The sequence below is a fragment of the Nicotiana attenuata genome, chromosome 3 (assembly GCF_001879085.1).
Source record: "Nicotiana attenuata strain UT chromosome 3, NIATTr2, whole genome shotgun sequence".
In the NCBI taxonomy this organism is placed as follows: domain Eukaryota; kingdom Viridiplantae; phylum Streptophyta; class Magnoliopsida; order Solanales; family Solanaceae; genus Nicotiana; species Nicotiana attenuata.
In genome coordinates this window covers 46478154-46493416 of record NC_031991.1, presented here as the reverse complement: position 1 = coordinate 46493416, position 15263 = coordinate 46478154, and the positions used below count along the sequence as shown (strand labels likewise).

The 15263-nt window shown below is 36.9% G+C and overlaps 2 protein-coding genes across 3 annotated transcripts; both read left to right on the top strand.

Annotated features, from left to right (window-relative positions):
* On the top strand, window positions 248-3456 carry LOC109223673 (pentatricopeptide repeat-containing protein At3g48250, chloroplastic). 2 transcript variants are annotated; one of them, XM_019388071.1, is made up of 2 exons: window positions 248-2563; window positions 2879-3456. In XM_019388071.1, exon 1 carries the CDS (start codon window positions 325-327, stop codon window positions 2251-2253), a length of 1929 nt encoding a protein of 642 aa, XP_019243616.1. In that variant the 5' UTR covers window positions 248-324; the 3' UTR covers window positions 2254-2563; window positions 2879-3456. The 2 variants fall into 2 exon arrangements, with proteins under 2 accessions (XP_019243616.1, XP_019243615.1); XM_019388070.1 differs by having other exon boundaries at window positions 248-2581.
* On the top strand, window positions 8798-9238 carry LOC109224327. The gene has a single exon (XM_019388914.1). It carries the CDS (start codon window positions 8798-8800, stop codon window positions 9236-9238), a length of 441 nt encoding a protein of 146 aa, XP_019244459.1.

Sequence of the window (15263 nt, the reverse complement as noted above, 5' to 3'; positions counted from 1 at the left end):
GGCCTAAATCAGTCTTTTAGTAAAGTGACACTTTAGAGGGTGTTTGGATTGACTTATTTTAAGTGCTTATTGGTTTTTAAGCACTTTTTTAGTTTGTGTGGTGTTTGACAATGATAAAAAGTACTTAAAAGCACTTACTTTTAAACATAAAAAGTATAAAAATAAGCCAAAAACCAAAATGGTTATTAACAACTTATGAATTTTGGCTTTTAACTTAAAAGCTAGTACTTTTTTTAAGCCAATCCAACTACCTCTAAAAACGAGAGGGTTTTCAAGGGTTTTGCATCTCCCTGTATCCGTTAGAAGAGAGAGATCACGGCAGCCATGAATCAGGGCAAGAGAATCCTGAGTTCGCTTCGACTGAGGAAATCGCTGTTTCTTACTCAGCTTTCTCGAGCTCCCTCGCCCAACCCTCAGGTGAATCACTACTTTTACCTTTCTCCTTCCCTTCCCACACAAATTTACACTTCTGCTACTATACTCGGCGCCCCTCAAAATGTTTCCTTTTCATCGAAACCTCAATCTTTTGTAGACATTATACTATCCAACGACTGGTCCAAACATTTAGAAAAGGATTTAGGAAAACTTGATTTTCCGGTGACCCATGAAGCTGTTATGTATCTGCTGAAGAAACTTGATAAAGACCCGAAAAAGGCTGGAAATTTCTTGAAATGGGTAATTAACCAAAAGGGGTTCGAACCTAGTTCTGCTATGTACAGTTTGATGCTTAGAATTTATGCAAATAAGGATTCCATGAAGGACTTTTGGATTACTATTAAGGAAATGAAAGAGAAGGGTTTTTTTATTGATGAGGAAACTTATAAGTCAATTCATTCCATTTTTAGGAATTTGAAAATGGAAACTGATGCCACTGCTTTGAAGCATTTCTATGGTAGGATGATTAAAGAAAATGCTATGGGTGATTTGGCAAGCGATGTGTCCGAATTGATTAAGAAACAAGAATGGGGATTCGAGGTGGAGAGACAATTACGGGAAATGAAACTCTCGGTGTCGGATAATTTTGTGCTTAGGGTGTTGAAGGAACTTAGGGAAATAGGATATCCACTTAAAGCTTTCAACTTTTTCAAATGGGTTGCTAGGAGTTTAGGTTTTCAGCATAACACTGTTACTTATAATGGGATTCTTAGGGTTCTTTGCCGAGAAGAGTCGATTGAAGAGTTTTGGAGTGTGGTAGAAGAAATGAAGAGCATTGGTTTTGAAATAGATCTTGATACATATATAAAGATCTCAAGGCATTTTCAGAAGATTAGGATGTTGAGAGATGCAGTAGAACTATATGAGCTGATGATGGACAGTCAGTTTAAACCATCACTTGGTGAGTGTAATATTCTTTTAAGATCCATCGCTCAGTCAAATCCCCCAGATCTTGATCTGCTATTTAGAGTTGTGGGAAAATTTGAGGCAGCAGGGCATTCACGCTCAAAGATTATTTATGATGTCATTCATAGGTGTTTGACTAACTTGGGGCGATTCGAGGAAGCAGAAAAGATAACAGAAGCTATGAGAGATGCAGGATATGAACCTGACAATATTACCTACAGCCAATTAATCTATGGACTCTGCAAAATGAGGAGGCTGGAGGAGGCCTCGAAGGTGATTGATGTGATGGAAGAATGTGGATGCATTCCGGATATCAAGACTTGGACGGTTCTGATACAAGGGCATTGTTTAGCTGGTGAAGTTGATAAGGCGCTGTTTTGTTTTGCTAAGATGATGGAGAAAAATGTTGATACAGATGCTGATCTGTTGGATGTACTGCTTAACGGTTTCCTAAGTCAGAGAAGAGTTTTTGGTGCATATCAGTTGTTGATCGAGATGGTGAATAGGTTTCAAATGCGCCCATGGCAAGCAACATACAAACTTATAATTCAAAAGCTCTTAGGGGAAAGGAAATTCGAAGAAGCACTAGATCTCCTTCGCCGGATGAAAAAACACAATTATCCACCTTTTCCTGAACCCTTTCATCAATATATTTCAAAGTCAGGAACAGTGGAAGATGCGGTGGAGTTTTTGAAGGCGTTGAGTGTCAAGGACTATCCATCTGTTTCAGCCTACCAACATGTTTTCCAGACCTTCTTTGCAGAAGGTAGGCATTCTGAGGCAAAAGATCTGCTTTATAAGTGCCCACATCATATACGCCAACACCCAGCAATTTGTGGCCTCTTTGGTTCTCCAAATTCCAACAGTGGAAAAGTAAAAAGGTTCACCCGGAAGAGCTTGAGTTCTGCTTAGGGCGCAAGGTGCAGTTAGTTCTTGAAGAGTGAAAAGAGCTCGCAAGATCATTCATCTGCATTTTCCATCCTTTCTACTGTCACTGCTTGTGTCTTAGAGATGTGGAGTTATAAAGAAAGAATAAGAGTATAATTGAAGCAAAGGACTGTCTTGTCTATACGTGTACCACTCTGATCAGCATTTAAGATTTTAATCACAGGACTTGGAAGATTTTAAAGAAATGAATCCTGGTCCGGCTGGGCTGTGACTGATGCTCCTGATGGAAAAATTGATGGAAAAATTAACAGAAGACCAAGAAATAGTGGGCGTGGTGAGGCTTAAATAGCTGGTAGTTTACTTTCCTTCTTTTTCTTGTATGGATATCTCCATTTATTTGTCATATTGGTGCTTGTATTTTTCTCCAACAATTATTTCATTTTTGAAATACTTATAATTATGGATAACTGAAAAGTATGGTTTTCATTGGCCATGGATCAGAATAGTTAATGCACTCTTGTCTGTTACTTGGCATCTCAAAAAATCTCATAGATTTAGCCTCTCTAATTAAATACACCTTTTCCGAAGTCTATAATTTCAACAACTTTGTTTCATAATCACATCACCAGTAGCTCTTCGTCACTTGCAGGAAAAGGCAATAAGACCTTATTAATCAAGTGCTGGTTCACATGACACCTAGTTCTCTTGGCATTTTACCAGTGCTAGTACCTCCATATGCCATAAGACCTTAATGCACGCAAAAATCTGCCAGGTTCACATATTTAAGGATGGGCAAGTGCTGTATGTGCGAAGATAGGTCAGCCTTTGCAAGTCTACTTCAGTTTCCTGCTTCGAATTCCCTTATTTTGATGGGAAGGAGATCATTTGCTCTTGTGGCACCTTTAGTTTCCTCCTTAACAAATTCACACATTTGCTTGAAGCCCGACTTTAGCATACCAATGTGAAGTTCGATGCACTGGATATTTATTTTGGCAAGTCATGCTTGAAAGATGTTCTAGCTGACTGTTAGAGCTAGGAAGCATGTTTTATTAAGCTGAGATAATGAATGACAAAATGGATTTGACAGTATTGGTTCTGTTCTAATGGCCAATTAGTGGATCTTTGTCTCAACCTCTGATGTGGAGTTGATTGTTTGTAGGATCTGGTGAAACTGAACATTGTCATAACATGTATTTTGTGTTACTATAACTTTTGGAGTTTACTGTTTGAAGTGGTGTAAGTTGAACTGAGCATCCCCCCCCCCCCCCCCCAAAACATCAACTGCAGCTTTGCAATCTTTTGTTCTGAATCAAACTAGCACAACTCCTGTTGCCATAAATGATACAGCAATATATCTTCAAATATTTTTGGTTTGATGTCATTCCTTTTTTTTGTAGTCGATAGGTTTTATGCCCGTTTTTGAATCGTTATTTGGCCTAATTATTGTGCATGTAGTCTCGTTGAATAAAATTGCAATGGTAAAGTTGTCTCCGTGTGACCCTATCCAAAAATGTTATCGCACCCGTGAATCCTCCAAAATACACTACTTTTGGAGGATCCGATACGTACCGGACGATAATTTCGGAGAGTCCGAGCAACATAGGTGTGACTTAGCACGGGTTCAAAGCGGTGGAAGCAGCCACTAATGTTTGTATTAGGGTAGATTGTTCACATCAAACCTCCTTGGGGAGCAACCCTTACCCGGATCCTGCGTGAACGCAAGATGCTTTGTGCACCAGGCTGCCTTTAGTGCAGAAATAACTATTGGCGCCGAGGTGCAATCATTTCTTTTGGGTTGCCTTCTCAGGGTTATGCTGAACTATGATATAGAGGAATAGGGTTACTTGTAATGCCTCTGTCTTTGTGCGTAAAATGTTACAAATAACATGCCTGGATAAGTTTCAATGATCTGCACTTTGCTTATCATCTCCTCGTTTGCCTACTTGGAAGGATGTTCAGTTTATAATGCAACGATACTATTGGTGAAAAGAAAGGTGAAACGAAAGAGCCATCAGCATTGTCTGTATTGTATGTATCAATCCTTCGTTTTTTCGAGAATGGTAACAGTATTACATATCATTAGCACAAGGAAAGTGCTGGAAGCCATATGTACGTTACAAAAAGATTATGCTTGTGCAATGATATTGCTATGGACCATCCTTTTGCAGTGTTTGGTGCTTGTCACTTTTCAGTTTGCTTTCCATTGAGGCATTGATAGGTTACAAGTACCTTGTTATATGTTTTGATGATCTGACAAACTTACTGTCAAGAACCAGATAAGGAACCTGTTACACATTCTCAAGACCTTAAGATCAAAAGGTTCTAGCTTGGGATATGGTTCAAATCTGCAGAGTTAGAGGAACAACAGAGGGAACAGATAGCTACCATTTTCCGAGGAAACTGCACAAGTCAACTGCCCCAGTTGTAAAGTTGTTGCCTGCACACGCTACAGTGCAGAAACAGTGCAGCGGTCAACTTTATGGGGAGTGTCTTTTACCTACCTTGCTTACATCATCCCAAGTGATGTCACAAATCTTCTATATATTATTAAAAGGAGAAGAAAAAGGCATCCTATTAAGCCAAGTGGCATAACAACAACTAGCGAAGTGACACTCCTTTAGGACAAAGCTCCAAAAATTTTGGAGTTTGAAATATTAAGTCTGAAACAAATAATAACAAAAGAGAGGAAAATCTAATGCAATCCTCTAAATCACGTACCCACTTCCCATCCCCCATTTTGCGTGCACATCCACTTGAACACAACCACTTGCATACATGCATACTGAAATATAGGATATTACACGACAAAAAATGAGAGAGACCAAATAATTGTCATCTTTATAAATGCGTTTACAATTAACCCTTTCATTTTATCTCCATCAGTTTTTAGAGGATAACTGCCATAACAGAGAAAAAATTATTACTCTATGCTTTGAGTAGGATGGAAGACGGGGTTAATTTGGGTAAGGGAACGTCAAACAACCAAGTTCTAATTAAGAGAACTCTCTTCTACATTGAAAGCAACCATATTGATTTGCGTATGAGAGCTTTATTTTTATTTTTTTTGTAAGTAACACTCTTCACCTTCTGTACGTTTTAAATTTTGTTTATGTTGGGTTTATAAAAAAAATTACTGTTTCTGCAGCGAGATGTTGCCCAGATTCTTATATGTTTACTAAAGTTGTTTGGCTTAATATCTCCTCTTATTTTAACTGCATTTTTTGTGGATTCTTCATTCTTCTCTAAATAAATTAAATTTTTTCTTTTTTGTTTAATTTTAGGCGCAACAATAGGGGATTATCACTATCAATAAAGTCAAACCATTTAATAAAGAAGATCAAGATTTTTTATTACAGAAAAAGGAAAATACTTCATATGACGAAGAAATGAAAAAAGAGCACCTGAGAATGACGTCAAAGTCCATGGCAAAAAAATATAGTGACGGTACAGACAGAGATATTTACGTGCTAACCACTAAGATTCGTATTCTCTCAAAAAGCTCAAAAGTTACAACTTTAGAGAAGATTGTATCCAACGAAAAATAAAGAATAAAACCATAATATAAAACTAGAAGAAGTCTATTACATAAAATGTGAGACACAAATTTTAAAAAGTTAGTTAACCAAGTTCAGTGGTTCGCATAACTTCATTACAACACTCTGGTCTTGGTAAAGAAAAAATATATATAATACTGACCAAGACTCTGCAACACACACATGGACTCTACATAGTAATTATTTAGGCTAACACCTCTAAGACTCCTATAGGGAGCTTAAAACTAAATAAAGGACTGCAAAATGGCCACGTATCTCTGATAAATTACTCTTTTCAATATATGTATTACTCTGTATTGTATGTTCATCTTCCTGATTAATTTATTGAGGAAATAATCTTAAATCCCAACTTCATAAATATGTAAAGAGAGAAAGCAAGTCTTTGATATAGACCAACTTAAAGTTTAGTTACTTTTCCGTCCCAATTTATATGAAGATTGACCTATTTGGGAGTCGAACAACTCTTTCTTTGGCTACAATTTTCTCCAATTCTTTTCATATATTTGTGAATTATTGATTATCCAGACTTATAGTAATTTTTATGTAGTTTCAAATACGTAAATTTTATTAAAAAATACTCGAAGAATCTATATTTGAAATTGAGTCAAAGGAAGAGCTATTTGACTCCCCAAATAGGTCAACCCTCATATAAGTTGGAATGGAAAGAGTACATCTTATGTGATATGGATGGTAAGAACAAAGATATTATGCTATATCTTCTGATATCGCTACTTTGTTTGTATATGTGTGTACGTACGTTTGAATAGTCAAGTATAAAGTGTCCTAAGATGATTAGCTCGAGAAGATGCATGTTTTATGTTCCCTTTTTCACATTAGCATTCTGCTAGGATAATCACATTTTTACCCATTAATCAGATGCTCAAAACTTTACTATCATTTTATGATAACAGAAAATTCATATGGGCAAATTTTATGTGTATGTTTTGTGTGTGCGTCTAATCAAGTTTATCATGTAGTTAATAATTTTATTGAGATATGGAAGAATATGCTAAAGATATATGATCAAAACTCGCGCGAGTTTGCCATGACATATGTGGCTGAAAGTTGATGGGAACACATAGAAACATCAAAAGTATAAATATTGTAAAATCTTAAGAAAATTAAATTGTACAAAGCTTTCCTTTGGAAAATTTTTAAGCAATTTTACTTTATTTATAATTGATTAGGATACCTACGGCATATTTTTTTAATCGCAATGAAAACTATAATGTGTCAGATGCTTGATTCACATATAATCATAGAGCGTTCTCAATGTCTTCTTTCCTTAGATATTATTAACAAACAAAATGGAGATCATTGAGGAATCTTAAAAGTAGAAAGCGGGCTACTATCAAACTCTGATGTTATGTATAAACTAATGCATACATATTAGAACTATTATGCTTTGAATAAAGTTCTGCGGTTACAGTTATGTTAAGCTAATTATGCTTTACTGTGATGAACGCAATTATACTATGAAATAGCTTCAACTTTCAGTATTTGTTTTCTTTACTACAACATCCGTGAATTATACAAGTACATATAACAACAAATAATAATATACCCAGTATAACTCCACATTATGGGTCTGGAAAGGGTAAAGTGTATGTAGTCCTTACCCCTATCTTGTGGAGGTGAGAAGTTGTTTCCGAAAGCCCCTCGGCGGGTACTTATAATATATATAAAAGCAAGAACTTTAGATTTGTCATTGTACCAACTGTCTTTATTATAATACGTCCATAAAATTTACATTTAGCTAAAATAAGACAATAATTTTTTATGATTTTTTTCTCTAGCACTTTTCACGCATCGCGTGGGTACGATACTAGTGTATTATTAACATCAAGGAAGGTAAAACAAATCTCCCCAACACTTAGAGAATTCACTCAAGCACTCTCCATTATTGATTATCAAGAAAACAATTCTCAAGTGCATCAAGAATAAAGAACAACACTGCTACGGACCAGTTCCCATAATAAGTTGTTGTATGTCCTTGGTTGAGTTGTAACTTTGTAATAGTTCTTCAAGTGTAATTCCTACTTAGCTTGTTTAGAAGCATTGTGTAAGAAACCCTTTGTAAATTATAAACCCTTGTGTTTGTGTCTTGGCTGTTAGTCAAGTTGTAAAGTCTTTGTAGTAAAGTCATTGCAAAGTGACTTGTAATAGACTGTTACAAGTTAGTGAGGTATTAAGAATTAATTCCTAGGTTAAATAGGTTGTAATCTGAAAGTTGCTCAGATTACTTACTGCAGTGTGCGTGTGTTCTGTTGAAACTGATTTGGTAGACTCTTAAATTCTATCTGGCGTCCATGTTGATTGGTGTTTTTTTTTTTTTTTTTTTTTTGTGCTCATTATTCTGGTCCGTGTTTGTCAATGCTAGAGTTGAATACTTCTTCTTTTTTTCCTTCCTTTTTTCACATTTTTAAAACTTAACAAGCAGTAGAAAAATACAATAAGCTACTGAAATTTGAAGTTAAGTTAAACAGGTTGGATCGTAATCTATTGGTCAATGTTTTGTCTCCTCGGGAATAAGTTGAGGTTGCCGAGTACATTTTTAAGAACGTTAACCCCTAATTATTTTATTATATAAACTTTTAATTTGATTATATCAATTCAGTACTAACTCGACAATTTTAAATGTGGGATTTAAAGATTTTACCTTTTTGATATTTCAATATTCGTACACCATTATGTTAGACAAAAAAATATGTCACACGCATAGAGGACCTGATTAAATTTATTGCTTGAATAGTGATGAAATTAAGTGCCAAATAACTATATTCTAGAAAACCAATAGTATAAATTTTGGTGTGCTAAAATTATTAATCTTTACCTCCCATATTGAAGAGGAGTACGTCTTCCTAACCTGAAGGCCACGTCACACACCTAAGACGAAACAGAGTTATGAATCACAAGTTTCCATCGCCAAAAGAATATGAGGTTGTTCTTGTCTCAAGATAACGTGGCCCATACAAGACAAGACCGAGACTTAGACAACTCACTCGAAATACACTATGAAGAACAACAAGCAGCTGGAGCCTTATCAAGATGAACAACATGATATTGAAATCCTCAAGGCCGTGGCTCAGGCTTGGCATGGCCATTCCAGCAGCCGTAGAACCACCGTTGAATTCGACGCCCACCGTCTCAATTTCAAGAACAAGCCGTCAAGATTCAAGCTTGAAGCTATGAGCAAGGCAACCTCCACGGAGTATTATGGTGGCAAAGAAAGCTGGGATTTCAGCCAATCCCTTTGGGATTCTTATGAGATTGTTAACTTGACCAAGAAGTTAGAAGCTGGGCTGGCGCTAGACCCTTCATTTTCTGGATTGGATGAAACAATTCGCATTGGGCAGAAGCGGAAAGAGAGTAAAAATAGCTTAAGAAGTTTGTTCAATAGGGTGTCTCCAAGAAGATATGATGAAGCTGATTTAACACCAGATAACGATGACTAATTTTTGACTGGTTTCTTTCCATTACTACTGTAGCTGATATCCTTGTAGTAATATGTAAAATTTGGTTTCGTTTTGTAAAAGAAGCCAAGAGAACTCTCTTTCTCAGATTCTGTTTTTCAGAATGTTGAATTTCGAGGTCCAAATGTTCCACGCGCACTTACCTTTTAAAGAAATAGATAGGAAAAGAAACGAAAACCAAAGTAATCAACTTTTTGTACTGATATTGCCCTGGTTCTTTGTATTAAGAGCTTCCAAGTGGTAAAGCAGCTAATTCTTCTGTACATTTAGGAATATCTTTTTCCCATCCATGACATCATTTAGCTGAGGGCAGCACAAGAAGCCTGAAGCTACAGCCACCAGTGGAATATATGAAAAACAAGAGTGGCGTTTAGTCATTGTGAAGGCCAAAATTCTAGCAATTAGCCATGGTTATATTTTGGTGTTTGATTCCCTTCCACCGAATCAAAGTCCTCTCACTTTTCACATCACCTAAAAGTTTGAACTATAATATTTTGAAAACGAATAATATGCTAAAGCGATTGGAGATTTAGAATACATTTGCGCATTATGGTTTTTCCTTTCCTCAACTGAATTATTATACCTTGTTTTGAAAAATTCTTGCAAGATTGGAACTTGAAGGGATTGTTGTGGATTAGGAGGGTGCTCTCTTAGTTAACAAACTAGCTATTGCTACCGGGGGGGGGAAACCTACAACATTGAATACGGGTTCCCGGGAACCTAGTAAATCTTGCGTAGATCATGTATCTATATTAAGAAATTCATTAAATATTTGTAAATATCTAACTGTGAACCCAGTTATTATTGGATATTAATTTGAATTTACGGCAGGAACCCATAAGCCTCAAATCCTGGATCCGCCTCTCATTACTGCTAAAACAGCAAGTTCTATGTCTTTAGTTGCTTTATCGTTTATTCTTCCTCTTATTCTTTTTTCAAGAGTCGGGGAATTCTGCTTTCTCTCTTAGCTTTCGTTAAAAGAGTACAGGAACTCTTGCAGTATAGCATGTCTTCACTTTGACAATTAAAAGCATATGATTTGTTTCTTAGTCCAGCCTCATCATGGCAGTGTACAAATTCTAATCAGTTCTCTGCAAATTATGTTTTATCAGAAGATTACAGTTCATGAAGGGGAGCCTTAGAGCAACGGTAAAGTTATCTCCGTGTGACCTACAGGTCTCGGGTTCGAGCCCTGGAATCAGCCACTAATGCTTGCATCAGGGTAGGCTGCCTAAATCACACCCCGTGGGGGTGCTCTTCCCCGGATCCTTCGTAGGATGCTTCGTGCACCGGGCCGCGTAGAAGACTACAGTTCATAGTTGCTAAATACTTCTTATACAGTCCTGCCACAGAATAAAGTGGAAGATTTGTTAAGTAAAATGGACCATCTTTTTCAGGGATCTGGACTCTTTCCCTAATTAGAGAATGAGGCTTGCTTCTTCTAAGTTTTATAAGGATTAGAAGATGGTGCTGCAAATTAAAACAAAAGATAAGCTTAGTTATTTGGATGATACCAAAGCCAATCCTATTTGACGAACAAGTTGCACAGGATGAGCAAATAACTAATATCGTCAAACTTCAGTACATATCAACAACTCGCATACAACTGTAAAGACAGTCTACGGTTAAGTGTATACGACAGACAATTTTTTTTTTTATTATACTAGTGATTCAACCAAAGACCTAACAGTCAGAGGGAAGTGTATTGCCTGCCATGCAAATAGTCTATGCTCAATAGACCTTAAAAGTATCCATCTTTGCAAGCTCAAAGGTCTTGTGTTTTCTCTGAATGAAGCTATCAGCTTTATTATCAACCTTTTCCTCTGTGACTTCATATTTTCCATTCCTATCGGCTTCAGTGGTTTTGTCACACTCCACAAAGTGGACTTTCTTGTGATCTTCAGGGGCACGAGAGTGAGACGCATGGTGATAACCACTAGGGAAGCTGTGGTTGTACCTATTCCGATACATATTGCACTGTTCTTCACTGGCTCTCTCCTCTTTGATTTTGAAGTGAGCGTTGGGGTACTCGAACACAGCAGATTCAACTACTTGCATCCTCTCCATTCTTGTTCTACGAGCAAGGTAATCCTCGATAGATTTTTCCCAATTGGGCTGAATGTAAGGGCCACGTGGTATCCTATTCATTTTTCCTTTTTTATTTGATTGATATGCTTTGCCTTAACTAGTCCAGCATTTTATAGACAAAATAGGTGTGTTGGTATTCATATAGGATAAGCTTTGAGCAAGTAAGATGCCTGTTGAATCGGATGCCTTGCCTTTAGTCTGTGTCAACAGTGGATATTCCAGTGAGTAGACAAGAATAAGCCTACTGTAGAGCTTAAAAGATTTTCCTGATAATTTTTGAACTTTGTGGTAATGGGAAATATCAGTACCATCCATCCGATAAGAAGATTGCAGATCTTGGGCTTTTGGAAGAACAAACATGTTGTAATTTATACGCTTTCGAGTTTGAAACTGAGCTATATTAGTAACAGTAGACTCCATTCAGCTTCATGTGGAAAATAAGATAAAAAAGAGTTATCATATACTAGTAAGAATCTACAGCTAGAAACAATGTTCTATCTTCCTATTCCCAATAATAGAGCGCCTCCTCATTTTTCGATATTTTAAAACATAACATTAGCGATATTTCCTCACTGATGAGTCTATCCTAGTTGAGAGTATTCCAATTACATTTTCCAACTTTGGTGGGGAAACAGTAAAGGTTATAAAAGTGTTTAATGATCTCTCAAACTTCAGGTTGAATATAACTAGCTAAATTGTCTTCGTCTGCCAACTGCTGTCTCCTACGTACTGTATTTCTCCTTTATCTGAACTTGTCAAAAATACATCTATAGCATGATATTAATCCATTAAATTCTTCCATTGCAGTTGTCTTTATCCTCAACCAGCAATTTTGCGACTCAGGTCCATTAGTTTTTTCTTCTTGCTCGCGGTCATCCTCTCCTTTGACATAACAAGAGAACCTCGTGCATTCATCAGCTTGCTACGTAGCAGTTTTTACTACTTAATAATCAATAATTAAGGATCAATTTTCTTATTTTACTAACATGGTTTCTTCACTATTGTTTTTCTTTTTCAAACCTGCTTTGAGATGCTTTGCTTGATCCGAGGGTCTATCGGAAACAGCCTCTCTATCTCCACAAGGTAGGGGTAAGATCTGTGACACACTACCCTCCCCAGACCCCCACCTATGGAAATACACTACGTATGTTGTTATCTTATTTTACTCGTACTTCATTTCAGTGTGTTATTTCCTGAAATGACCAAAAAGAGCGTATAACTCGTTAAGAACAGTGATATTCTTTGAACACATAGGTTCCCAATTGAGCCATTGAGGAACAAACACATAACTTAGAATATGGAAGGTGTTAGAAGGGGTCTAAACATGGAGAAGAGAAGGCTTCCGCTTTGTCCTTGAGGTTTGTCAAGCCTAAATCAAACAGGAGATTAGATATGGTGAGGGTGAATGCTTTCAGCCACTGAGCTTGTCAATCTACTTCCTTGATGAAATGATATTAGGACACATTTATGCGTAGCTTTATTCTGATAATTATGAAGGCAAATGATAAAAAGCCTTAGACTCAGAAAAAGCGCCAATAGAAGTGTTTGCAGAAAAGTAAACAGACAACTTTTTATTAGATAGAGCAAATCACAGTGCAAATATACTACTCTCTATAGGAAAAATAAGGTAAACATGAACAAAAGGGCAGCCTGGTACACTAAGCTTCCGCTATGCGCCGGACCACACAGCCTTAACCCTACATTTCTGCAAGAGGCTGTTTCCACGCTCGAACTCGTAATCTCCTGGTCACATGCAAACATGAACGATATTTTTAAATTTCTTCCCCTTATTCTTGTGGGGTACAAACGGATTGATAGAGATGCATGTATTCATATAGAAGTAACATGCATATTATGTAGAATATTGAAGAACACCAGTACCAGCCAGCTGCCTGCAGCCAACAAGTTGGGAACACTTTAACATGACACTTTGAAGGTCCTCCATTTGTGTAGCTCAAAATTCCTGTGCTTCTGGTTGATGTATCCATCAGCCAGCGTGTCAATGTTCTTCACTTCATTCTTGTTGAATTCAGCAGTACCCTTAGATTCTGCAAACTGAACCTTCTTCTGCGACTCTGTCGCCAGGTTCTTTTGACGGTTCAAGCTAGACTCATGTTTTTCAAAGCTTGCTTTGTTTTTGAAAACAGAGTAAACATTTGGGTAGAGAGGAATATCAGGGTGCATGGTTGGGGCTTTTTCCATTCTTTTGATATGATTCAGGAATTCGTCATCGGACGTTGGTTCCCAATACTGCATGGATCTCATATTTTCTTGATTTGCTTAAGTAATTAGCCCTTAGCTTGTTCTTTCTACAGAGTAGTTGCAGCTTGAGCAAACAGATTTTTAAAGGCCCAAACACACTGCTTTATATATTCCAAAAGGACAGATGCCTAGATTTATATTTGAATCCGATTCCTTCTGTCTAGTCCGTATCCAACAGTTGATTCTATTGATATTTCGGCACCGAATCAAAAGAGTAAACTTTTGTATTCTGCAAAATTTAACATTCATATAAATAATGATACTGATCACATTTATCTCAAGTTATTCTCTAAGCTTTAATCCATCGAGCCAAGAGACACCAATTAATTTAGGTCAATGTTCAAACAAATAGTTCACCATTACCTATAGCTTAATTATGTAGAATCCTATGTTATCGACATTGGAGGCACTAATGTTGCAAGTATCTATGAACAGATGTTACATGCTCAAAGATTTCCTACTTAAAAAACAGTAGACGCAGTTGATATTATTCTTTAATAGTTCTATTACAAGATGTGTTTCATATGTTTATCCTTTGGGCATTTGAAGGAGGAGAATGATGCACTCATCATCGAGAAGTTTGTGAAAAATGTTACTCCTATAGAACCGTATGTTGAGGGAAGGATAGATGTCTTAGCCATCTGTTGTTTACATTAATACGAGCAAGATTTTACTCTATTATGTCTTGTAAAATTTGTTGTGTCTCTCCTCTTCACATGTTCGAACCATCTAAGTCTTGCTTCCCGCATCTTTTCGTGACCCCTATGGAGGACAAGATATGGAAAGCGGGACTATAGATGATTCGGACAAGTGAAGAGAGGGATAGATGTCCCAGAAAGGAGGTGTGGAGGTTAGCCTTGGAGGGTCTACGGATAGGTAGAGGTACGGCAAAGAAGTATTGAGAAGGGGTGATTAGGCTAGACATGGCGATACTCCACTTTACCGAAGACATGACCGTTGATAGGAAGGTGTGGAGGTCGAGGATTAGAGTAGAAGATTAGGTAGCCGTTTTCCTTGATGTTCACACCAGTAGTATTAGTATGTACTCTTGTATTTTATTGGCCTTAGGTTTCTATTACTACTTGTTATTTCTTTCATTTCGGTCATCTTACTATCTTGTTGTTATTAGTGCTTCTTTTCCATGGCTTCTCACAAGTGTTTCTTACCGTTTTCCTTGCCGAGGATCAACTGGAAAACAACCTTTTTATCTCCACAAGGTAGGGGTAAGATTTGCGTAAACACTGCCATCCGCACATCCCACTATATCAAATTACACTAAGTATATTGTTGTAGTTGGCACAAATGGTGGATCAAATGTCAATGTCAACCAAAGGTGTTGTGGGAGTAGAGAGTAACTAGAAATTGAAGTCATTATAGGTATGTAGCGCACAACTTACATACTTTAAAATATAGAAGAACAAAATGGCAAATTATCAACAAACCCCGGACATATATTTAAGTGTAAGTGTAAACTACTACTACATATTTGTTTTTAACTTAGTAAAATTTGGCGTACTCCAAACACCCTTTTTTTCTCATGCAAGTATAAACACTTGCCTACCATCTAACTTCCAATGACATAATTATATAAACATTTTCTAATCCGTTAGCATATAAGTACGGTACTACCTGCACTCTTTTTGCTCCGGGATCGGGG

Coding starts and splice junctions, on each gene's coding strand:
- LOC109223673 (XM_019388071.1), top strand. CDS start 325: ATGAATCAGGGCAAGAGAATCCTGAGTTCGCTTCGACTGAGGAAATCG.
- LOC109224327 (XM_019388914.1), top strand. CDS start 8,798: ATGAAGAACAACAAGCAGCTGGAGCCTTATCAAGATGAACAACATGAT.